At 40.5% G+C, this 26253-nt stretch overlaps 1 protein-coding gene across 1 annotated transcript in view; it reads right to left on the bottom strand.

Moving 5' to 3' along the window:
• The window catches only part of FLT3 (fms related receptor tyrosine kinase 3), a 66493-nt gene that overhangs the window by 26158 nt on the left and 14082 nt on the right, over window positions 1–26253 (bottom strand). Inside the window, exons 2-9 of the mRNA XM_069467402.1 lie at window positions 24827–24948; window positions 17690–17892; window positions 14364–14479; window positions 9697–9826; window positions 7651–7778; window positions 7191–7330; window positions 6942–7095; window positions 5750–5918 (exon numbers count right to left, since the gene is read on the bottom strand). Coding sequence (XP_069323503.1) covers window positions 5750–5918; window positions 6942–7095; window positions 7191–7330; window positions 7651–7778; window positions 9697–9826; window positions 14364–14479; window positions 17690–17892; window positions 24827–24948 — 1162 coding nt within the window. The remainder of the gene's footprint in view (window positions 1–5749; window positions 5919–6941; window positions 7096–7190; window positions 7331–7650; window positions 7779–9696; window positions 9827–14363; window positions 14480–17689; window positions 17893–24826; window positions 24949–26253) is intronic.

Below are 26253 nucleotides of genomic sequence, written 5' to 3'. Positions count from 1 at the left end.
TTCAGGTCAGGAGTTTGAGACCAGCCTGAGCAAGGATGAGACCCCATTTCTACTAAAAATAGAAAAAATTGGCCGGGTGTGGTGGCATGCGCCTATAATCCCAGCTACTCAGGAGGCTGAGGCAGGAGGATCACTTGAGCCCAGGAATTTGAGGTGGTTGTGAGCTATGATGGCACCACCACACTCTAGCTCCAGCAACAGGGTGAGACCCTGTCTCAAAGAGAAAAAGACTTAAAAAAAGGAAATTTAGAAGCTTTACTCTGGGGTATACAGTAAGTGTGAAAATCACAACAAAATAAAAAGAGCAGTGGCTCACAGTAGTCCCAGCTGCTCTGAAGGCTGAGACAGGAAGACCACTTGTGGCCAGGAGTTCGAGGCTGCAGTGAGCGATGATTGTGCCTATGAGTAGCCACCGCACTCCAGCCTAGGCAACATAGTGAGACTCTGTCTCTAAAAAAATAAAAATTTAAATTTTTTTTTTTAAAAAAGAAAGATGAAAGAAAAAAAAACCCATAAAGTCAATTTCCAACAATAGTTAAAAGAAAAATGTATAAAAAGTAGAATATTATGAAGCCATTAAAAACAATGATGTAGATATGATATATTTATTAACATAAAGAGATACTCAAGATATATTTTGAGTGAAAAATTAGATTACAAATGGCATGAGCATTTCATGTTTGTACAAAGATCTATATCTTACGTTTCTATCATGGTGGTTACATAGACAAAGTCTGAAATGTTATCTCTGGAGGTGGAACTATGGGTGTTCTTTTTTTTTTTAAGGCAATTTCAGAAAACAGGAGTGGATGAAGGGTATGGACTTTGCCTTAAGTGACTGGGCAAGTTGCAAGCCTCAGTTTCTATTTTTCCTTTTTTTTTTTTTGCGACAGAATCTCGCTCAGTTGCCCGGGCTAGAGTGCCGTGGCATCAAGCTCACAGCAACCTCAAACTCCTGGGCTCAAGCAATCCTTCTGCCTCAGCCTCCCAAGTAGCTGGGACTACAGGCATGTGCCACCATGCCCTGCTAATTTTTTCTACATATTTTTAATTGTTCAGCTAATTTCTTTCTATTTTTAGTAGAGACAGGGGTCTCACTCTTGTTCAGGCTGGTCTTGAACTGCTGAGCTCAAACGATCCTCCCATCTCACCTCAGCTTCCCAGAGTGCTGGGATTATAGGCATTAGCCACCGTGCCCAGCTAATCTTTTCTATATAGATTTTTAGTTGTCTGGCTAATTTCTTTCTATTTTTAGTAGAGATGGGGTCTCGCTCTTGCTCAGGCTGGTCTCGAACTCCTGAGCCTTGGCCTCCCAGAGTGCTAGGATTACAGTCGTGAGCCACCGCGCCCGGCCTCCATTTTCCATGAAATAGGATTGTGAGAATGAAATGAAATAATCCGTGCAAGGACTGTGCACATTGTGCGGCCATGGTAGGAGGATCCCTTATTCTCAGTGCGTGGCTTCCTATGACGTGGCTGATAACTTGCACCCGAGTGGGGTCTTTGGCAGAACAGGAGCCAGGACACGGCCACAAACAGCAGGAGTGAACCAGAGCTCCTGGCCTTTCACTAGACCCAAATGTCTTTCCCTCCTTTCTGTCTACACTCAAGGCTCAACTCCTTCAAAAAAAAGGAAAGAAAAAAACAAACAAAAAAAAAACCTTCCTCCCTCGGGCTCCGTAAGCTTCTATAATGACACATCGCTCGTTGTATGTGCGAGCCTGCTTCTCTGTCTGTCAGTTCTTCTGAGCAGGACCCTGGCTCGGCTCCCTGAACTGGCACCTGCACATGGCTGTTTCCTCGGTGAGCGCTCAGTTAGTGCCTGTCACCAGCAGAACTTAGCCTCGTGGAGTTGGAAGACTAAACATTTCAGGGAAAGGAAAACACAAGGCTTAAGCAAGGTGAAGGAGAGTCTTTCAGGAGAGACAGTCCAATGCAGATTTTTACCATGAAACGTGGAAAAGCTAAGTTATTAATAGATTTGGTGCTTGTAATTAAATCTACAGAGATAGGACATTATGCAAATTAACAGATGAAATATCCTGACAACTCTTAGCAGAACCGGGATACCAGGACGGCTGGAAAGTTATAATTTAATAAAATGCAAACACAAAAAGGCAAGTCCTAATAAACTTTGCTGTTATATTTGAGGAAGTAAATTGGAGAAATGAAGCTGTGAAGGTGGGAGGCCGAGACTTCTGGCACACACACCACGACCACACCAAAGCTTTTTCAGGAGTAATGTTATTACAGAGGCCTTTTGGTTACAGATTAAAAAACAAAAAACAAAAAACTCATATCACTTTCCCTTTAAAATCTTGCAACATGATTAAAATACTGTACTTCATACACCAAATTCAGCTCAATTAAATTGTCAGATCTAGATGGGTAAAGGATGCTCACCACACTGTTCTTTCAGCTTATTAGTAAATCTGAAGCTTTTCATAATAAAAAGTTGGAAAGAACTCAGACTACAATGTGGTCTGCTGTCCCCCATCTCAATGCAGAGCCTAATGTGGAGAGGAAAAAACTTGTTAAGCACTTGGGGATGTGTTCATGTTTTTCATTATTTGGTTTTTGTTCAATTTTTTTTTTTTTTTTTTTTTTGAGACTGAGTCCTGCTCTGTTGCCCCGGCTAAAGTGCTGTGGTGTCAGCCTAGCTCCCAGCAACCTCAAACTCCTGGGCTCACGCGATCCTCCTGTCTCAGCCTCCCAGGATTACAGGTGCTCGCCACCATACCCGGACATTTTTTTCTATTTTCAGTAGAGACCAGGTCTTGCTCTTGCTCAGGCTGGTCTCAAACTCCTGATCTCAAGGGATCCTCCCACCTCCGCCTCCCAGAGTGTTAGGACTACAGGCGTGAGCCACTGCGCCTGGCCAGTTTCTGTTCAATATTTTGAACATCGTTTTCCTGAAGGAGGCTCCATCTTTCCCTTACCTTGTGTATTCAGTGGCCCATAACATCAGGTACGTCATTAGTACCAACAAACACTGTAGCTCTTCCAGAACTTTAAATACAATAAACACTGAGTGTTGGGTGTTGTGCCATGTGCTTGGTCTTTGTAGTGCAAGGAGAATGCTGTTGACTTATCTTTGGCTCAGACTATGCAGTTTGACCTGTTTTCCTAGGGTGGTGATGAATTCACTCATTTATTAAACACACATTTACTGAACAGGGCATTGTACACAGATAGAGAAATGGCAGAGCACCTGTCCTTATAGAGCTTATAAAGCTACTGGTGAGACGCGACATACAAAGAGGTAACTATATTACCGGATGATTATGAATGGGGGAGCTACAAAACACAATAGGAGGCAGGATCTCCCCAAATGGATTCATTTGGCTACCTCTATAGTAAAGCTGAGGCAGGAGGATGGCTCAAGGCCAGGAGTTCAAGACTGGCCTGAGCAACATAGCAAGACCCCCATCTCTACAAAAAATATAAAAATTAGCTGGGCATGGTGGCATGCACCTGTAGTCCCAGCTACTTGGGAGGCTGAGGCAGGAGGATTGTCTGGGCCCAGAAGTTGCATGTTGCAGTGAGCTATGATGACACCACTGCACTCCAGCCTGGGCAGCAGAGCGAGACCTTGTCTCAAAAAAAAAATGCTTTAAAGATTAGACTGTTTGCAGGGTTCCATGCAAACCTGCATTCTGACTCTTTTAAAAAATTTGGGCCGGGCGTGGTGGCTCACGCCTGTAATCCTAGCACTCTGGGAGGCCGAGGCGGGTGGATCGCTCAAGGTCAGGAGTTCAAGACCAGCCTGAGCAAGAGCGAGACCCCGTCTCTACTAAAAAAAATAAAAAGAAATTATATGGACAACTAAAATATATATATATATACAAAAAATTAGCCGGGCATGGTGGCGCATGCCTGTAGTCCCAGCTACTCGGGAGGCTGAGGCAGTAGGATCGCTTAAGTCCAGGAGTTTGAGGTTGCTGTGAGCTAGGCTGACGCCACGGCACTCACTCTAGCCTGGGCAACAAAGCGAGACTCTGTCTCCAAAAAAAAAAAAAAAAAAAAAAAAAAAAAAATTTGAACAAACACCAGTTACAAGTTACTTTGGGGTATGAAGAAAAGCACGATAATCATGAAACAAACACTTTGCAGAATCCAAATGAAAAGAACTTAACTTCTACTCTTCATCTAGACCAGCACTATTCACTCAAATACAACATTGCATGAGCCACAAATGCAAGCCTCAGATGTTATTTTTAAATTCCCGGTTAGCTATATTAAGAAAGTAAAAAGAAACAGGTGAAGTTAAGTTTAATAATAGATTCCATTTAACTCAATATATCCAAAACACTACATTATAGGCATAAGCCACTGTGCCTGGCCTTTGATTTTGCATTAAAATGATAGTATTTTGGGGCCAAACCTTTGGTTTTATATTAAAATGATAGTATTTTGGGGCTGGACGCTGTGGCTCATGCCTTTAATTCCAGTGCTTTGGAAGGCTGAGGCGAGAGGATCATTTGAGCCAAAGGAGTTCAAGACCAGCCTTGGCAACATAGCAAGACCCTGTCTCTACAAAAATTTTTTTAAAAAATCGAGGCCTGGCGTGGTGGCTCACACCTGCAATCCTAGCACTTGGGAGGCTGAGGCGGGCGGATCGTTTGAGCTCAGAAGTTCGAAACCAGCATGAGCAAGAGTGAGACCCCGTCTCTACTAAAAAATAGAAAGAAATTAGCTGGACAACTAAAAATATACAGAAAAAATTAGCTGGGCATGGTGGCGCATGCCTGTAGTCCCAGCTACTTGGGAGGCTGAGGCAGAAGGATTGCTTGAGCCCAGGAGTTTGAGGTTGCTGTGAGTCAGGCTGATGCCACAGCACTCTAGCCAGGGTGACAAAGCAGGACTCTGCCTCAAAAAAAAAAAAAAAAATCAGCTCGGTGTGGTGAGGTGCCTGTAGTCCCCACAACTTGGGAGGCTGAGGCCAGAGGACCACTTGAGCCCAGGAGTTTGAAGCTGTAGTGAACTGTAATCGCACCACTACACTCTAACCTAGGTGACAGAGCAAGACTCCGTCCCTCAAAAAAAAAAAAAAAAAACTTCAGAATTTACCCCAATTTTGATTCTGCATGTCTGGAATGGGAACCAGGAATCCACATTTTTAACATTTGCCTAGATACAATGATTTATTCTAGACCATTGACTTGGTTGGGAGATAACATGTGCATCTTGATCCCTTACAGTCTAGCCTGAAACCACGCTACTACGTAGGGTTGCCTTTTCTTTTGCAAAGAAGGAATGAAGAATTCCTCCCATGAGAGAGCCTCGCATAGCTGTACAGATCCCAGGAAAACCGAATTTTCCTTCACCACTTATTATTGAGCTATTTCTGTATTTATGTTCTGAAAACTTAATACACCTACAGGTAATGTTTTCCTGTTTTCAAGAAGTTTTACTTCCTCAATCATCTGCAAATGTGCTAAGGGAGAGTCAGTGTGCTTACTGTAGCCCCACACTCTCGAACAGGAAGCAACGATCTTGTGACTGAGAAAATGCCACAGAACCGTACTCAAACGAGTATGACTCCGTTTTTATGCCGTAGGTTGTTAGCTGAAGCGATTGTAAGATTGCTACTAACTCTTCACATCTGCTGCCTGTGTTCTCATCTTCAATTTCAACTCCACAACAGATAAACTCATAATAAGTGAATTTGCATCCATCAGTTCAAAGCGGGCAACAAGGAAGGAGAGTTGTGGTAAAAGTGATGCCTTAGGGCCCTGCATGGTCTCACCTGTATCCATCCTCAAGACCACTCTGTTCACAAGGAAATGATCTCTGAGAGAAGGTCCATGTGCACGTGATCTGGGGGTACGCTTTAAACCTGACAGAAAAACAGAACTCTTCGTACTGGTCAATTTCATAATCTCCACTTGAATTGGTAGCATTTATAAATCCCTTTTCTGTAAAAAAAAAAATGAATTTGTAAATTAGATAATGAGATTCATATGGAAATATATTGAGAAGATAAACTTTTATTTATCAGTTTAATGCACGGAAAGTCAGATGTTGGCAGGCTGCAACACGGTCAGAGTTGACAGCTCAAGAGAAAATACAGGCAGGAGTCCTACACCTAGGTCTAAGCCTGAGCTCGTAATCTTTTAGCGTCAAGATTCCTTTAAGAACGGAATGTAAATAATTGACTGTCTTCCCAGAGAAATGTATAAATAAACCTACAGATTTTGCAGACGATTTCAAGAGGCTAAAGGGCTCCCCTACTTCCATGTACACAGTTGGGGTCCCCTAAGAGAGTCTGGAAGCCCCTGTTCTCAGCCAGCACAACTCTGTTGTGACAGGTCCCATATAAAATAATCTCAAGGCACAAATAAAAGAGCAATCTGGCTAGGAGTATTCGCAAGGTTTCCTTATAGAACACTTCCTTATCATTTGCTAAGAGAATCACTGCATTTCTTAGCATTTTCGTTACAGCTAAAGGCTGCCCTCTAATCTGAGATTACTTAAACGTGGTTATTTTCAAACCCTACATAGCTCACCCAGATTTCAATGCATCTCAGGGCCTGTACCATTCTCTCAGTTACTGCTCTCTGTCCTCGCATTCAGTTGGTTCTTAGAACAAGTATTTATTAAGTGCCTGTTTTGGGTCAGGCTTTGTGCCTGGTTCTGAGACTAGAAGGATAGAAGGGATTGTCCCCATCCTTAGGAAACTTACAGTCTATTGGAGGACAAAAGTCCACAAACACATGGTCACATTACAATGTGCTATGTGCAAAGACAGTGGCATTGTCTGCTTGAAGTGGAAAAGGGAGTGGGCAGCTTATCTTTGCAAAGCTAGTCTAACTCAGTTTTTTTTCTTTTAGCTTTTTGATAGTAACATTAAATTGAAACCACAATTTGTATTAACACCCCACATTCCACACTAAAACAACTAAAAATTGAATAAAGCTTGCGTGAGCAGCCTGCCTTACCTAGGATGGTAACCAACGCTGATTGACTGGGATGCTTTGAAGAGGAACAAGTGTAGTATCCAGTGTCGTTTCTTCCCACTGATGATACAAAAGCAAACAGAATCCGTATCATAGTTCTGTTTGCTGAATAGGTACTCATCTCAAAGTAGCTGCCCTAGGTTTTAATAAAACAGAGTTTGAATTTAATGTTTGCAACCTGTGCTATTAGTTAATTGTTACTGCATTTCAGAATACAAACTGTCCTATTACCTCCTTGAGGGCTTTGTTTTCTAATTCCCAGGTGAGCCCGAATCCATGGTTCACATGGACAGCTTTACACCTTATCCACAGGGGTTCCCCCACTTTAAGAAATAACTGTGGCAGTGTGGTCTGAGGAGTTTGATTTAGATCTAGAAGATGAAAACATCCTGAGTAAGAAAAAAAGTTATTTTTCCTTATCACAAAATATGTCCTGAACATTCTGAAGAACAAAGATTTTTAACATCATCTCAATTGTTACTAACCACATTACTGAAAATAATCTTTTAGAGATTGCCTCCTCTTTTATGAAGAATCAGCATTTTCGGAATCCGTAATATTACATTTACAATGGTACGAAGGAACTATAGATTTTCTGAAATTGAATGATCACCTAGGCAGTTACTGTTAGTCCCGATAGCTTCTAAAGACTAGTCACTGAAAGGAAAAGCACAGGATATCGCAGTGTTACCTATTGTGAACAGCTTGGTACATGCCCTGCCCAGTTCATTTCTTGCACAGCACCTTATGTCGGTTCCAAACAATTCATCAAGTACCTTTTCCTCCTTTTTAACAACAGCTGGACTTTCTTCTTTACAGCTGCAATTAGAAAGTAGATGCCATTCGGCTTAACAAGTTTTAAAAAATGACAAAAGAATGTGCAGGAGAAGAACAAAGTTCAAAGTTCTAGAGCCAGTGTGAGGGGAACAAAGAAAAGAGACAAACAAGCCCAAATCTGTGGTTTCCGCTAAAGCTCATTAGGGAACTAGTTACTCATTAGCTCAGCTCATTAGAATACCACTAGTGAGAATTACACAACAAAGCACTTGAAAATTTTTCATGTTTGGTGACATCTTTTTGTTGTTGTTGTTTAAAGACAAGGAAAGAAAGGAAGACTTGAGAAAGAAGACAGAGGAAAGAAAGAAGAAAGAGAGAGAGAGAAAGCATGATGTGAGCATTAGTGCAGTTTTCCAAGGCAGGCATTTTTTCTTTAAAGCACAGAAGTGTACACGCAGTGAGGGGAGAGGCTAACATTGCAAAAGTCACCAGAGTTCCCACAGCAAACGGAGAGGGAAAGCCAAGGTGTCACTATCCAGGGAAGTTGGCCAAGACCCTCTCAGTATTCAACGGAGCAACCAGAAAATGGACTCAGGTTCCCAACAGAGTTTCCCTGGCTACCCCCTTCCCAAAGCGGATGATGGTTTTGGAGTTTGCATGGAGTCACTCTTCTCTTTACGATTTTCGTCAAGCGTATTAGTTTTCTTTGTTTATGTATCTTTCCTTGAGTTATTTTTTTCTTATTACGAGACAACAATAATTAGGGTATTGTAGAAATTTTGGAAAATACAGAAAAACCCAAAGAAAAGAATTTTAAATTATCCATATTCTTACCACCATGAGATAACAATGGTTATTATTTTGGTGTATATCTTTCCAATCTTTGTTTTCTATGTACATAGTACATATATATCTATAAATTCTTTTTCTCCTTCTAAAATTTGGGATCCATTTCTATCATTCAGTAACCTGATTTTTTTAACATTTTCTCCTTCTCACTGCAGCCTCAAACTCCTGGATTGAAGGGATCCTCCCACCTAAGCCTCCAGAGCAGCTGAGACTACAGATGCGCTCCACCATTGCTGGCTACTTTTTAAATTTTTTTGAAGAGAGGGAGTCTCACTATGTTGCTCAGGCTGGTCTCAAACTCCTGGGCTCAAGTGATCCTCCTGCTTCGGCCTCCCAAAGTGCTGGGATTACAGGTGTGAGCCACCATGCTCAGCCCGCTTTCCAATAAAAGTTGTTTAGTAAATTTTAATTAGTTCAAACTGCATGAATTCTTACTTTGTGAGAACTTAGCTATGGCACATATGAAAAACAAAAGTAAACATTTTTACCATATTTAACTGTCTGCCAGGCACTGTTTAATGTGCTTTACATATATCAATCCATTTAATCATCATAGCAATCCTTAAGGTAAGTATTTGTTACATCCCCATTCTTCTGATGAAGCACAGAGAGGTTAAGTAACTTGTCCAAGGCCACTCAGCAAACAAGGGTTCAACCCAGACTATCTGGATCTAGATTCTCTATTTTTAAATAATCCTATTAGACTACTTCTCCAGAACAAATAGAATAGTCCCAAATTAAACATTTAGTCACAGGAAATTTCTGACTTAGAATTACACTTTAAAATCAGTATCTTTCTATTTTTCACCAGCAAGATTCTCAGGCAGCCAACAAACCTGCAACTTAAAAGGGCTTTTATTTGTGTAGTGCAATGCCCAGGGAAGACCCTGCAGTTGATTTGAGGAATTCCAAAATGCCCCTTACTAAAAAAAAAAATTCCCCATCATTCTCCCTGGGAAGCCTATGCTAGTCATTCTTTAAGTTTAAAAAGCCCAAGTTTCCTGTTTAAATAGGGATAAATTAAATTTTACATACAGTATGATGTCAACTACGTTAGAAAAAGACCAAAAAGAAATAATAATAATAGCAGTTACCTTTATACATGTCATACCTTTCACCCTGTGAATCGCAAAACACCCATTCCACGATCGGTTCTGGAACACTCTCAGATATGCAGACCAGGGCGTCCTGATTTTCCATTTTTCTAAAGTAGGGTCTTCTTAATGTGTAAAGCAGTGTATCTAAAGCATCATAAATTATTAACATTTTAATATTTTGAAAATAATTCTCTTAGCAGCCCCCTCAGAAAAGGATTCTACATCATTAATAAGAGTTAATATTTTGTACCATAGCAACGTCTTCTGCTCCCAACCAACCACTGTATTAAATTCAACTCTGGCTGCAACATCAACTTTAGCATTTATCCTTGTGGCCAATTTCTTTGGGTATTTCACAAACCCACAGATAACTAAAGTAAGTGGAGCAACACCAGGTGAAAATACAAACATTGATATGCATAAGAAAAAGAAAACTAGCAATAACGTATAGCTTAAAACCCTTATTGAACATATAGTTTAAAACTCAACTTTCTTCCCATAATTTTATCTGGAGCCAGGCAGAAATATACTAAGATTTAGAAATGCAGAAATATAGTAGGATAGAGTTAGAATTGGAACAGAATTTAGAGGTTAGTTGAGCCTCCCATTCACACCGGACACACACATACAACACACACACAATCACTCACTCACACACACTCCCCACCCTCCACTCCAAGCCATGCCTACCATATAAACTTTCTACTTCTGCTTGGACTTCTCTAGGGACTGGAGTTCACTACATCCCAGGCAGGTCATTCCAATTTTGGGACAAACTTTGTTTTAAAAAAAGTTTCCCTATATTGAATTCCAATCTCTGTCCTTTTAAAGAAAGTTTCCCTATACTGGATTCCAATCTCTCTCCTTATAATAAATTTTGTTTAAAAATATTATGTATTGTTTGATATATATATGAAAGAATATATGGAGTGTAAATTTCAAAGCATAATAACAACAAATACCATAGACCCCCTATGCAACTTAATATTGATAAATATCTTTTTTTTTTTTTTTTAGACTAGGTCTCACTGGGCTGGAGTGCAGTAGCTATTCACAGGCACAATTGCAGCTCACTGCAGCCTCAAACTCCTGGTTTCAAGTGATCCTCCAACCTCAGCCTCCTGAGTAGCTGGGACTATAGGCACGTGCTGCTGCGCCCAGCTAATTAATGCCTTTTAATCTACTTTTGTGCTTCTCCCCATTTCTCAACCCTAGGTAACATTTATCCTAAACTCTGTGTTTATTATTCTTGTATTCTTTAAAATAGTTTTCCCACATATATATGTATACCTAAGCAACATATTGATTTATTTTGTTCTTCAGCTTCAAAATACAGTATCACTCAATATGTAACTTCCCATAACTTTATTTTTTCATCCAACCTATGTTTTTAAGATTCATTCATAGTTTTACATGTAGCTATACTTTATTCATTTTTCACTGCTACATCGTATTGCATTGGTAAATATATCATAATCAATTTTTTCATTTTTTTGCAGTGGACATTTGGGTTGTTTCCAGTTTTTTGTATTATCAATCGTTATGCTATGAACATTCCATACATTTCTACTGAAGCATGTATGTAACAGTTTCTTTAATGTACCTAGGGGTGGAACTGCAGGTTTACATGGTATGAACATGTTCAGCTTTACATATAAAGGCAATTTGTTTTCCATAGTGGTTATACTAATTTACATTGACACAGCAGGATATGAGAGCACCTATTGCTCTACATGCTTACCCAAGACTTCTTAACTTTCAACATTCTAGTAGGTATAAAATGGTACCTCATCATGGTTTTAATTTGATTTCTCAATTATTAATTTAACATGTGTCAGAAGCATTAATTGGGAGTCCATTAGGCTGAGACAGCTCTAGTGCCTTGAGTTCCTACATAAGCAAACCCAAACCCAACTCAATGTAAGTGGTAAAATGAAACTTGAGTGTAATCAATTAGAAACTGCCAACTAACCTCTAACTAGGGACTTTCCACTTTACCCAATCAAATATTTTGTCTTGCTTCTGTGAACACCTTATAAAAGTTTTCCCCTCAAATCTCCTCCGTGGCGCCCAACTGCTTGCTGTCTGGCCCTACTCGATTCATGAATCACTGTCTGCTCAAATAAACTCTAAAATTTTAATGTGCCTAAGTTATCTTTTAACATATGTTTATCAACCATTTGGGTTTCATGTTCTGAAAATGAAATGCCTACTCATGTCATTTGTTCATTTTTCTACTAAGCTTTTCTTATTGATTTATAGAAGCTCTTTATATAGTATGACTATTAACCCTTTGTTGATTGTGAACTGCAAGTATCTTTTTCCATCTTGCAGTGGCTTTTACTTTTTCTCCATGTAATTTCTACCCATTGATTTTAATTCTATGCTCTAGAGCAATTTGTTTTTAAAAGTCTAGCTTTGCTTCTTCATGAAAATCCTTCAAATATTTAAAATCAGAAACCAAGGTCAAGGGAGATAATTACCATCCAAGGGTATTTTAACTAGTCAGCCCAGGTTTCCTGACTGAAATCCCAGAAGAATTTCCTCTACATTACACTGCAGTCTTCTCCTCTCCTCAAAATCTTTCCTTCTCTATGCTAAACATTCCCAATTCCTTCAGCTGCTCCTAATTTAAGGAATTCCAAGTTCTTCGCTATCCTGATTGCTCTACTTTGTCAGTATTTATCCGAAAAAAATATAGTACTGAAAATAATAATCTCCATTAATTTTCTTCATGTCAACGTTACATTTTCATGAACACTGCCAAGGTTCAAATTTACTTTTTTTAGCAACCATGCCAAACCGTTGGTTAATACTGAGCTTGTGGTTAACTAAACCCTTTCCTCTTTTTCACAGTGACTGTTACCAAGTCTCTCCCACCTATTTTTTTTGGACCTCATCACCCAGCAGAATGTTTGTTAAAAGCATGTTACAATTTACCTAAATGACTGTTGTTACGTTTTGACGTTGTAAATGTTAAGTTAAAGAAGATAACCCTACATGTAACAGAGACACAAAAGATGCCCACTTACCTTACACAACTATATATGCCTGGCAAAATAGAGACAGAAAGACAGCACGAGAGAGGGGCCAGAGGGAGAAAGAAAGAAATGTCTTCTCCTCTCCAACCTGGGGCCACACTTACTGCCCCACAGAGCGGGTGCGGGACTGGGACCAGGACAGGGAACAAGACCAAAACCAAAGGGTGACAAAAGGTTAACTCTTGGCTTTTGTGCTCCTAGGGCTCTGGTCCTACCAATTTCAGGGTAATTAAAGGGCTTTCCAGAACAAATCTTGACAAATTTTGACGTTACCTGATTTTTACCTTAAAGGCTGACTTTAGAACCTAATGCCCCACCCCCAACCCAGTAAGATGACACTTCTGGGAATCTAAGGTGCTCTCGTCTGTTGGTATTACAGCTTTCATGGCAAGCCCCTGTACTCTCACACCACACCCGGCGTGCGGTGCGGTACAGAAAGAGGTGACCCCTCAAACGGGCCTCTAGCTGTGCGTGTTACCGTGGCTCCCGGAGCGCCTGTCTTCTAGTCTGCGTCGGTGCAGGCTCACTGTGAGCGTCTGGGATGACACAGGCAGAGTATGTCCCGCAAAGGGAAGCTGTGGTTATTCCTGACCCAGGGCACCTCTGTGGCTGGACACACATGCTTTGTGTATGGGAGTCACAGACAAGGATTAGGGGAGTCTGGCAAGTTGTACAAACGTGTGGCCAGGGAACCTAATGTAAAGTGGTATTAACTCAGGGTTTTTGGAGCACTTCACTGGCCCCAGTGCATTCACGTATGTCTAAGACACGAGGACATACGTGAATGCAGCCATCTCCAGTCCTTATTAGTCACGGAAGGTGAAACAGTGCTCCTGGTGTGCACGTCCGTGCACGGTGAGGGCAATCAAGGAGAGGCCAGAAAGCACATGCAGGTGGTGACTCCGCCAGCTGCACAGCTGCCTCCCATGGTAAGAACACTTGGATTGTTCCTTACCGTGTGCATACGGTCTGCCATTTGGGTAGACCTCCGCTGTCCACTACGGTAGCCCTAGCCACATGTGGCTATTTAAATTCAAATGTCAATTAATTAAAATGAAATAAAATTAAAACTTTTGGTTCCTTAGTCACCCTAGCCACATTTCAAGTGTTCAACAGCCCCACGTGGCCAGTGGCAACTGTATTGGACAAGGCAGACAGAGAACATTTGCATCCTCCCACAAAATTCTGTTCAATTGTGCTGAGACCTTAAAATCCTGTGGGGTATATATTTTTACCCCCATTTTACAGCCCCCATTGAGGCTCAGAGAGACGAAGTGACCTGCCAAAGGTGGTAGGATCAGAACCACAATTAGAACCCAGGTCTTCTGACTCCAAGGTCAAAATGGTTTCCATTTCTTCCCTGTCAGCCATCTGTCACTGAAAAAATGAGGGACCTGAATAGAGGATGTCCCAGGTTTTTTTAACAGCACTCACATTCTGAGAGGCCACAGGGCACGTCAGAGGCTCAGTTCTCTATAGGTTGTGTGGATGGTCGAAGGGAATGTAACCAGCTAACTGCATATTGAGGGCAATCTGAATGTCGTGTCTGCAGGAGCTGGTCAAAGCTGTCGGGCTGAAAACCACGCCCTGGGAATACCGTGGCATTCCAGGCTGGAATACTAGTAGCAGGCTGGACTTACTTCTTATACTCACTGTAAACAATATTGTGTAATTGGTAGCTTCACTCTGAATAAAAAGTAGGTATTCTCCAGCTTGGGTTTCTGTCATTTTCAAAATGACCATGGAAACAACTCCCCTGCAAAACAGGAAAGAGAACTAGTTATTTTGGAAAATGCATGAAACTAAAAACAGAATTTCACACTGAGTAAGAAGGCGGCTCGGTGGCTCCCATAGTCCTGACCAGCACGGAGGGCTGCTCTGTGGGGAACACGGCCTCCCTCGTGCGCGGGACGAAGCCTGGGCATCGGTAGTCGGACCTCGACTCTGAACCAGCCCCTGCCGTGAGAGGGAGTGAGCTCCGTTCCTGCGCCATCACCCGCCACCACCGCACGTTCCCTGAGCTTCTAGGAGGAAAACTCCCAACAAAAGTGCACAGCCCCGGTGGTGCACTCCCACTGGCCGTGGCACGCCATGCCCTTCAACGACAAAGCACCCTCCGTGATCCTATGTGCCCAGTCACCTGGTCACCAGCCTCAGCTTCCCACTTGCAGAACCAGATGACTGTACAAGTGAAATAGACTGAGATTTAAAATGTTTTGGTTTGTGCCTCTCTCTCACTAAATGAAAACATTCAAGCAAAATCTGACACAAGGCATTTTCCTATGAAGTACTAATTACACTGAATACCACATAGATACAAGGAGAAAGGCGTCTCAGTGTTAGTATTTTTAACTTTTTAGATAATTGATAAAGATAAACTTGGCTAGGGGCATTCTCTTCCGAGAGATAAATTTGATGTGTATTTGGTGCTACCCACTCTGATTAAAGCTTAAAGTACTCAGAGCAGTTTGTTGAGTGATGTTGGATTTAAAGTCACACTTTCTGACCTTTGGACGTTTAACTGCTCCAAATGTGATCTTTCTGCAATGGTGTGAGCATCAGCTGGGAGTTGGCAACATGCAGAATCTTGGGCTCCACTTAGACCTACCGCATCAGAATCTGTATTTTAACAGGATCCCCCAGACAATCCAAATGGACATTATATTGGAAAAGCCCTGCTTTAGAACACCAAGCAGGTTTAAGAATACATGTATTTGCATTCATAAGGACAATAAATTAGTAGGATGTAGAGTAAAATGCATATTTGACTTGCTTCTGCAGATTTCCTTTGGTGACATGCTTTCTCTGAACCATTCGTTCTCCTAGGATCATTTGTGAACTCTTGAAAGCTTAGGTGGTCAACCTTTTTGCCTATGAGTCAGAGTCCAGATATAAATTTCAATAATTCTCAGTGAAAAAGTCACTAAACATGTCTCGGTACTAAGTTAACTAACCCGTATGAAAACTATAATGTTGGCTAAGAAACTGGTATGGAGTGAAAAGAACTCTACTTTTCTGCTTTGTGTTTTGGTCTCAATCTAGTGAAAACTGTTGTGGCATAAAATTTTAATACAATTACCAGAACATGTCTTTAAGCCAAAATTCTTAATAGAAGAATGCTTGGGTTTAATCTCAAGATCAAAGTAACAACAACAACAACAACAAAAAACCTCAACAAAAAACCAGAAGTGAGTAATACAATCTCAAAAGAGGAAAGGAAAATGAACATGTTCCAAGATTTAGAACCAGACTTCAGAATTATACCCACCGTCCTGAAAATTACTTAAGAATTTATTTGACCTTAAAAAACAAATACAAATAACCGGTAAAAGTCAGTCACAGAGATGTTCTCCAGCACCTCTGTGAAGGGCCATGGTCCCCCTTTTAGGCCACTAGGGTACCATTTACTGTATTGCTCCTGGAAAGACGATGCCTTCTCTACAGTTAGGGGGTAACAGAGCATCAACAAGAATTAAAAAGAAACGCAGCCTTAGAACCGTTAAGTGGGTATTTTTTTCCCCAGAGATAAGAATCTCACTGTTGCTCAGGCCATACTCAAACCCTGGGCTCAAGTGATGCCCCCACCTCAGCCTCCTGAGTAGCTGGGATTACAGGTGAGCACACCGCACCCAGCTAAAGTGGGCACTGAAATGGCCTCTGTCCTTTGCCCCATCTGGTCTCAGCAAGAAGACAAGGACAGCAGATGGCAGCAATCAGCACAGAGCTAGAGTTTGGTCATTATCCACAAATCTTGGCTAAGATATTTTTCTGGATAATGAGACCAATGTTCCTTATAGACCTGCAATCCCCAACCTCCAGGCCTGGTACCGGCCCTGTCAGGAACCGGGATGCACAGCAGGAGGTGAGCAATGGGGGAGCCAGCAAGGCTTCATCTAAATTTACAGCCGCTCCCCATCGCTCACATCAAGGCCTGAGCTCTGCCTCCTGTCAGCTCAGCAGCACATTAGATTCTCATAGGAGCCCAAACCCTACTGTAAACTGCACACGTGAGGGATCTAGGTTGTGCGCTCTTTATGAGAATCTAATGTCTGATGATCTGAGGTGGGGCTGAGGTGATGCTAGCGCTTGGGAGCGGCTGCAAATACAGATTATCATCAGCAGAGAGGTTTGACTGCACAATAAATGTAATGCGCCACTACCACCCACGCCCCGTCTGTCCATGGAAAAATTGTCTTCCATGAAATCAGTCTCTGATGCCAAAAATGTTGGGGACCACTGTTATAGACAGATAATGTCTTACTAAAATATTTTGTTGATATCAAATAACATTGTAATTCTGCTTATTATATTGCAGAACAAAATAGATAAAACCAAATGTTCTTTCTCCAATCGTTTCCTAGAAAGAAATTTCTCGATATTCTAACTAGAATGAAACGAAAACTTTCTAACCTTTTATCTTTAACATGATATCCAATTAAAAAACAAGACACTTTAAAAATTCCCAATATTCTCTTCACTATTTGTTTTACATTTTGCCAGCCACTCACTGCTTTCTATATACTTATAATTTTTTATTTATAAAATTATATAAATTAACAGAATTTATTTTTTAGAGTGGTTTTAGATTTACAGAAAAATTGAGTGGAAAGCACAGGGAAATCCCGTATGTGCCCTTCTCTCCCCACACAGAGCTTCCCTAATGATTAACATATTGCATAGGTGTGATATATTTGTTACAATTGAGCCAATATTGATACATTATTAATTAAAGTTCACAGTTTATATTGGAGTTCACTTTTTTGTGTCCTACATCCTACGGAATTTGACAGACATATAAGGTCATGTGTTCACACCCCAACTATATTTTTAATTCATTACTTCACTGGAGATAAGAGTTACAATAAACATGGATAGAAACTTGAAAAGGAATTGCAAATGAATGACATTTTATGCAACAAAATACTCCTCCAAAAATCCTAGAGGCTGCACATCCTCCTTCTCTTACCTGTTTTGTAAGTCAAAGTGTGGCTGGCAATTCAGGGAGCTGTGCTTGAACACCCAGAGACAAGAGATGTTCCCCGGGGTGCTGACCAGCACCTGCAGCGTGATGGACGCGAGCACATCCACTTCCACCGTGGCAGCTTCGTACACGGTCCCTGCGCTCCTGGATCGCAGAGCACACCCAAGGTCTTCTGGGGATTCTGACACCTACATCGTAGATAGAACAACGCAAATTCATGACGAATGTGTGTTTAATGCATCCCCTTCAAATGCATGCATGTTGACATACTGCACATGACACCCAAGCATGCTGTAACCCATTGAGAACATATCGCTAACTGAAAATCCTATTAATTATAATTCTCTAAAGAAAAGATAAATATCGTTAGGTTGGATTTCGAAAATGTCGTATGGACAGTTAGAGGTTGAGTTTTATCCTTGTCCTCCAAATTCATACATTGAGGTCCTAACCCTTAGTACCTCAGAATGTGACTTTCTTTGGAGATAGGGTCTTTACAGAGATAGGTTACAATGAGGTCATTAGGATGAGCCTTAATCCAATATGGCTGGTAGCCTGATAAGAAGAGGAGATTTTTGAGACAGGCACACATGCAGGGAGAATGTCCTGTGAACAAGAACACAGCCACCTGCACGCCGAAGAGAGAGGCCTGGAACAGATGCTCTCTCACAGCCGTTAGAAGGAACCAACCCTGCCAACATCTTAATTTTGGACTTCTGGACTCTAGAATTGTGAGACAATAAATTTCTGTTGTTTAAATTACTCAGTCTATGGTACTTTGTTACATCAGCCGTAGCAAACTAATGTATAGACAATAATTATAAAATTCATAATACACAGGTAAATATTTTTATGATTATTGGGATATAGATAAGAATCTATATAGCAATGGTAAATTGGTATCTGTGTTAGAGGAAATTTAAAAACCAAATTTTCTTGGCCAGGTGCAGTGGCTCACACCTATAATCCTAGCACTCTGGGAGGCAGAGGCAAGAGGATCATTTGAGGTCAGGAGTTCGAGACCAGCCTGAGCAAGAGAGAGACCCTGTCTTTACTAAAAATAGAAATAATTAGCCAGGCTTGGTGGTGCACGCCTGTAGTCCCAGCTTCTAATGAGGTTGAGGCAGGAGGATCGCTTGAGCCCAGGAGTTTGAGGTTGCTGTGAGCTAGGCTCATACCACATCACTCTAGCCCTGCTGACAGAGTGAGACTCTGTCTCAATAAAATAAGATAAAATAAAAAAATAAAAACCAAATTTGTCTGGATACGTGTCCCCATAGGCTCATTGCAACCACCACTCTCCTTGCTTGCTTTAAATAACAAAGATACATTGACAGGAGGTGGGGTAGCAGCTTCTGCTGCTAACCTCCCACCCCCCACTTCCCTAACAATGTGAACATAGCATGCACACGCAAACATATGAGCACACACACACTTCTGCAGGTGAAGAGCAAAGTAGCTCTTCTACTACTGGTCTTAAGCCATATTTCTGGTATTATTTATTCACTTATTCAGTAAATATCTGATAAGTTCACTTAGTCAATATCTGATAAGTGCAAGACCATCCATCTGTGGATTCTATGAGACTAGAAAGAAAAGACACTGATCTTGTCTTTAAACAGTTTTGAGTCTAGTAGGAAGAAATAACAGGAAAAATATGATGTGCTCCATAAAAAGATACCAACTATTTTGAAAGACATATTTTAAGTGCTCTGGAACTTCAAAGGAGAGAGAAGAGACTTCCAAATGGGTATGTTGAGGATCTTCACCCAAGTCCAGCAATTGACTTAAAAGATGGGCACAAGATAAAAAAACAACTGACATATACAAGAAAATATTCACAATATATTAATATTAGCATATTATAAATAAAGGACTAATGCTCCAAACATACAAAAAACTTTTAAAAATTGAAGGACACAGGACCAAACACAGCAGAAAAATGGGCAAAAGAATTGAAATAGACAATTCATCAAAAACATGAAGAATGGTCCTCAAACACATGAGAAAACGTTTAAACTCACTTATAATTAAACCACAAATTAAAACAACACCAAGATATCACTTCTCATCTTGACTAGCAAAAAATTTAAAAATATGACAACACATTTTGTTGGTGAGGCTGTGAGGAAACAGTTACTCTCATATGTTGCTGGAGGAATGCACATTGGCACAACCCTTCTGGAGGGGAATTTGGAAATACCTAATAAAACTACACATGCACTCACCATTTGAGCCAGAAATCCCACTTCTAGGATATACCTCCAACAATTAATCGTAGCACAATTTGTAATTGCAAGATATTGGAAACAACCTAAATGCTCATACATAGGAAAGCAGCTGAACAATCTTTGGTACCTCTACACTGTGGAGTACCATGCAGCTATTAAAAAGAAGGACAATCTCTATGAACTGATTTGGAGTGATGTCCTGGATGTATTGTTAAGTGAAGAAAACTAAGTGCAAGAAATATCCACATTCAAGTATGCTACACCATGTAAGAAAGAGGAGAATATAAGGAGACACACAGGTATCTGCTCATTTGTGCATAATAAATATAGGAATAATATCAAAAAATCTAAAGGTATTGGTTAACTATCAGAGGTATGTGAAAAGATGATGGAAACGTTGGCAGTAGGGATGAGGTGGGAGTGATACTTCTCTGAGTACGCCATTTTATATAGCTTTGACATTTAGCGCCAGAGTCACGTTTCACAAACTCAATAAACAAGTATTTCTAATTAAACTAACCAGGATATGGGAAAGACGGGGGGGGGGGGACAAAATTAATTAATTAATTTAATTGTATTACAAATAAACAACAAAGCCATAGTGAAGGGGATGAGAAAGAAAAGAACTAACCTAAGTAACTTTGGAAAATAATACTCTGTATACTATAAAGCTAAAGACAAAAACCACTGTACACAAATACTGTATTTTAGTTAGTACATCTGTTTCTCACTGTGGTACAAGTTAGCAATGCTAAAACTAGTTTATCCATATACTACATTTCCTAGTTCTGTTTGCTGAGAGAGCCTAGAAGCAATGACACCCCAGCAGAAATGAGCACACCCAGCTCTCAGACCTTGGTTTCTAAAACCATCCCCCAAGAAACCAGTGCTCCTTGGGTAAGTGCTTAATTCCAGGGCTAAGGTAAAAAAAAATACAAGATGAGCTTGAATGATCTTGTAGTGCCACAAGGTAAGGAAGGGCTTGAGAAAAGATGGGGACATGTTGAAAGGACAGAGAAGCCAACCTGAAGCAGCTCCCAATGGCCACAGCTGGAACAATTTGAGCAACAAAATAAATAATGATAGCAATAAATAATAATAGTTATAACACATAGGATAAAATAAATACCCATGAGCCCATACTGATATAAATAAATAATGGACTAAATAAAAAAAATGGGGGAGAAGAGACAGGTCTTCCTCAGAAGAATTCCAATTAATAAACAGAAGGAATGAAGGAAAAACAAAAGCACCATTAGGCAAACATCACGGTAATAAGTGTAGGCAAGGTCCACCAGTGGATGCTAAAATCAGTAGGGGAAAATTGGAGGAGAAACAGGATATTTGCATCTCCCCTAAGATATTTATTATAACGGGAAAAAAACCTGCAACTTCACAGTGGAGACAGCTGGCGCACACCATCTTAATCTAACGAGACTGAGTGATATCCTATAACTCTTAATATGACGCATTGGGAAGGACACGCATTACTTCTGGGATATTCTTGCCAAAAATGCATAATTTCAATCTCATTATGAAACATCAGACAAACCCAAACTGAGTGACAATCTATACAACAGCTGTCCGGTACTTTTCAAAAAGTCAAGGACATGAAAGATAAGGAAAGACTGAGGAACTGTCACAGCCTGACAGAGGCTAAAGAGATACGACAGCTAAATGCAACGCAAGATCTCGGATGGGATCCTGGAACGGAAAAAGAGCATTAGTGGAAAAACTGGTGAAATTTGAATTAGGCCTGTAGTTTAGTTAGTTTCCTGGTTTTGGTTATTGTACTGTGGTTATGTAAGATGTTAACATTAGGGGAAGCAGGGTGACGGCTATGTGAAAACTCTATGTTCTATATTTTTTAATTGACAAATGAAAAATTGTATGTATTATGGTGTATAATGTGATGTTTTGATATAGGTATACAATGTGGAATGATTAAATCAAGCTAATTAACATACCACCAAGTTACATTTTTTGTGACATGAACATTTATTTATTTATTTATTTTTCTTGAGACAGAGTCTCGCTCTGTTGCCCAGGCTAGCGTGCAATGCCATCAGCCTAGCTCACAGCAACTTCAAACTCCTGGCTCAAAGGATCCTCCTGCCTCAGCCTACTGAGTAGCTGGGACTACAGGCGTGCACCACCACATCCAGCTAATTTTTTCTATTTTTAGTAGAGATGGGATCTCACTCTTGCTCAGGCTGGTCTCGAACTCCTGAGCTCAAGGGATCCTCCCGCCTCGGCCTCCCAGAGTGCTAGGATTACAGGTGTGAGCCACAGCTCCCGGCCAAGACCCACTAGTTCTTAAGCCATATTAAACAAATAACCATACAAATCCTAACTGCTGCAAAGATGAACAGTCTTTATAGCGCACTTTCAGCTTGTTGGAGTTGAATATACTCTTTTTTGTATATTTTCTCACTTAAATGTGAAGTAGACTGTGAGGGTTTCAGTGGCTTAAAAAAAATAAAAGCTTAGATTTCTCCCACAGTTCACAGTTCTCAGATGAGACATCTTTCTGGAAATCTCTAGTCTGCGGATGTTTTGAATACCCAAGCATTCTTTAGACCACGAAACTTGTTGGCGCGACTGTAATAGGTAGGCACCTCCATCCCCAGCTATACTGCCAGTATATCCTGGAACCAGAGTAAGACGGTTTTACTGTTCCCACAATCAACTTAGTTGCTGTTTAAAATCTGAATATTTCTATCACTTACAATCTCTGTTTGGGGTGATAGTTCTGACCACCTCTTTTTATGACTGCTTGAAGGCAGCATAGACCAACTGTTGCATAGTCTTCAAATTTGCTTTTACGCAATGGCTTTACTAGAGACAGCAAGTCTACACGGCAGCCTGGTGAGATGTGCTGTTTTTCTCCCCGTGAACTGTCAGAGAGACAGGCAGGCATCCACTATAACGTCAAGGTTACCTCTCCTCACTGAACAGCTACAAGTTCACTTACACTTCTCTGGCTCCAGAAAGTCAAAGCTGCATTTAGTCTCAAATTCCTCCTAACAGAACCGTGCGGTTACATCAAGAGCCTGAGAAACCTAAATAAAACAAAACAGAAGCACAAAATCCCCACTGTTCTAATGATGGGTTTTCTGTTTGGGAAGAACCAGTCACTGGAGTTTACCAAATGTGTCTGACTACCATGGCCTCGTGTTCCAGGCAGGTGGCCTGCACCAGCCAGCTCATTTTCTTCATTTGCCATGTCACACTTCCCATTTCTAGAGAAGAAGTTTTTCGGGGGGGTCTTTGTTTGTTTGTTTTTTTTTCTGTTTGCTTTTTTTCCTGTAACAAGGATTTGGAAAAGAATGACAGACTTTCTCTGTGCAATAGATCACCTTAGGTAGTTTCTCTGGACTTTGCACAGCTTGTCCAGCGGTTTTACTTATGTAAGCAGGGAACTGTGTTAGAGATTTCTTAGGCAACTCCACGTCCTTATTATTTAGTGATTGTTGTTCTAAGAAGACCATTGTTATTACAAAAGTTCCCTTTTTTTAACATTGTGGGTTTTAGATGCCACAGTCTCTTGAATTCCAATGCCTCATGGTACTGCGGGCAGGGGGTGGGGGGTGGGGGGCGCCCAAGAACTCGGCCTGGCCTGACGGTCAAGAGCATCCCTGGCTCCTGGTGGGCAGAGCTGTGCTGCTCCAGCACCTGGGCCCTGGCGCCACCACCTCTGCGTTGTCCTTTTACCGCGTGATTCTCTTAGCTGTTCTCTCTCCTCTGAGGCCCTCAGATTTGTCCATCCACATTAATTTTTAAAAACTTTTTATCTTGAAAGAATTTGAGATTTAGAGGAAAGTCGCACAATTAGCGTAGGGGGACGGGGAATGGGGAGATGTTGGTTAAAGGGTACAAAGTTTCAGTTAGGCAGGAGGAGTAAGCTCTGGAGATCTATTGTACAGCGTGATGACTATAGTTAATAATAATGTATTGTAAACAGTTCTTAAAATTTGCTAAGGAGATTTTAAATGTTCTTGTCACAGCCAGGCGCAGTAACTGACCAAATGTGAAGGCAAGGGAGGGGAAAGTGTCCAAAATGATGCTGAGCTTTCAAGCCCGGGAACTAGATGGGAGCATAAACAGAAGTCAATTAATACAAGAACAAGAGCAGGTATAGGAAAATAGAAATGAAATAAATTATATAGGTGGATTTTAATGTGCAAATGGAAAAATCTATTTATATACAGGGATCAGTTGGAAATTAGGGATTCAGGCTTGGGAGAGAAGCACGGATTCTCTTTAAGGAGAAAAGGAAATACAGTCAGCCCTCTGAAACCATAGATTCTCCATCTGTGAATTCAACCAACCACAGGTTGAAAATATTCAGGAAAAAAAAATGGATCGTTGCATCTGTACTGAACAGATGTACAGACTTTTTTTTGCCTTGTCATTATTCCCTTAAAAATACAGTATAACAGTTATTTACATAGCATTTACATTGCATTAGGTTTTATAATTTAGAGATGATTTAGTATATATGGGAGGATGTGCATACATAGGTAATAAGCAAGTGCTATGCCTTTTTCTTTAATCAAGGACTTGAGCATCCATGGATTTTGGCATCCATGGGCATCCTGGAACCAATCCCACATGGATACCAAAGAAAGACTGTGCTCGTTACTTCTTCATGCTGGGTATCAATCAGTGCCCTTCCTGAATCCACACCCAAAGGAGAACATGGCTCTTGATGGAATGGAGTGCCAGGTAGCTAGGAGTATAGATGTTGCAACTGTACCAGATGTTAGTACATGATAAACTTAAATTCATAAAAAAGAGAAGCTCATTTAACCATGGTAGGTTTCAATAGCTTATAAAGTATGGTCTCTAGAGAAAAACAGCTAAAGGTATAATTTTAATATTACTTTACCGTGGGATATGATGATGACTTCCCCACTGATGAATCATTGTGCTTATGATTGATTAAAACACACTTGATCACAGGCAGATCTTGATTTGTAATAGTCCCAAATGCCATTGCTGAAAAGAGAACTGCAAAACAAAATAAAAACAACGATGTTGATACATGTGCGCCTTAAAAAGAAGTATGTATTTATCTTACAACAAAACAATAAAACAAAATGTAATCAGGGAAGATTGGCCAACATGGAAGCATGCAGGAAATTCAATTTCATAGAGGCAAGTCTATTTTAAATCAAGAGCAGAGGTATGTAGAGCAGGACTGTCCAATAAAATGATCTGCAGTGATGGAAATATTCTATACCTGTGCTGTCCAATACAGCAGTCAGTAGCTACATGTGGCTCTTGACCTTTTGAAATGAGGCTAGTGTGACTGAGGAACTGATTATTTGTACACGAGCCATTTTTCTTTCTTTATTGATGCTTGTAGAATCTTGTCTTTGTAACCAGTGCCTAAAATGTTCAAAATTATGTGCCTTGTTGATAGTCTATTTTCACCCACTGTGCCAGGTACTCAGTGGGCCTTTCCAATCTAGAAATTCATATCCGTCTGGAGTTTCCTTGAATTATTTCTTTGATTCCTTCTCTCTCCCTCACTTTCTGTTCTATTATTTGGATGTTTTTCCCAAATGACTGACAAGCCTTGGCAGTGTGTCCATCATAAGCTCTGTGCACATGGTGTAGCCTGTTGCCTGATACTCTCTGTAGGTTTATCTTTAGGTCTTTTCTCATAGGCTGGTCAGATTCCCCAGAGACTTTCCTCTCTTGCCCATGACCTGTCTTCTGGGAGCTGGTGCTGGCAATTCATACCCTTCTGGGCATCCTACAGTGGAAAGCGGGCTGCCTCTCAGCTTTCTCAACCTCTAGCTACAACTCAGCTTTCTTCCTGTCTTTTAAAACTCTCAAAATTTTGCTATGTTCTCCTCCCCCATTCTGTCTGCTTTTATATTTTTTATTGTTTGGGGTTTTTTTTAGAGCTTTATTGAGGGGTAATTGACAAATAAAAATTGTACATATTTACAGTATACGCCATGATATTTTGACATATGTATACATTGTGAAATGAACTTGTGGAATCAACTTGTCAATTTCTGAAAAAAGATCTACAGGGATTTTAATTGGGATTTTATTGAATCACTAGATCAATTTGGGCAAAACTGACATTTTAGAAATATTGAGTTTTCTAATACATAAACATGGTATATCGCTTCTTTTGTTTAGGGATCCTTTAATTTCTCTCAGCAATGTTTCACAGTTTTCAGTGTAGGCATCTTGGCCATCTTTATCCCTGTTTGATATTTTTGGATGATACTTTGGTATTTTCACTTCAATTTCTGATTGTTATTTGCTAGGATATAAAAAGATGATTGATTTTTT

Source organism: Eulemur rufifrons, chromosome 4, assembly GCF_041146395.1.
Source record: "Eulemur rufifrons isolate Redbay chromosome 4, OSU_ERuf_1, whole genome shotgun sequence".
Classification (NCBI taxonomy): domain Eukaryota; kingdom Metazoa; phylum Chordata; class Mammalia; order Primates; family Lemuridae; genus Eulemur; species Eulemur rufifrons.
Note: the sequence above shows the minus strand (reverse complement) of the source record. Positions and strands in the feature narration are given on the sequence as shown.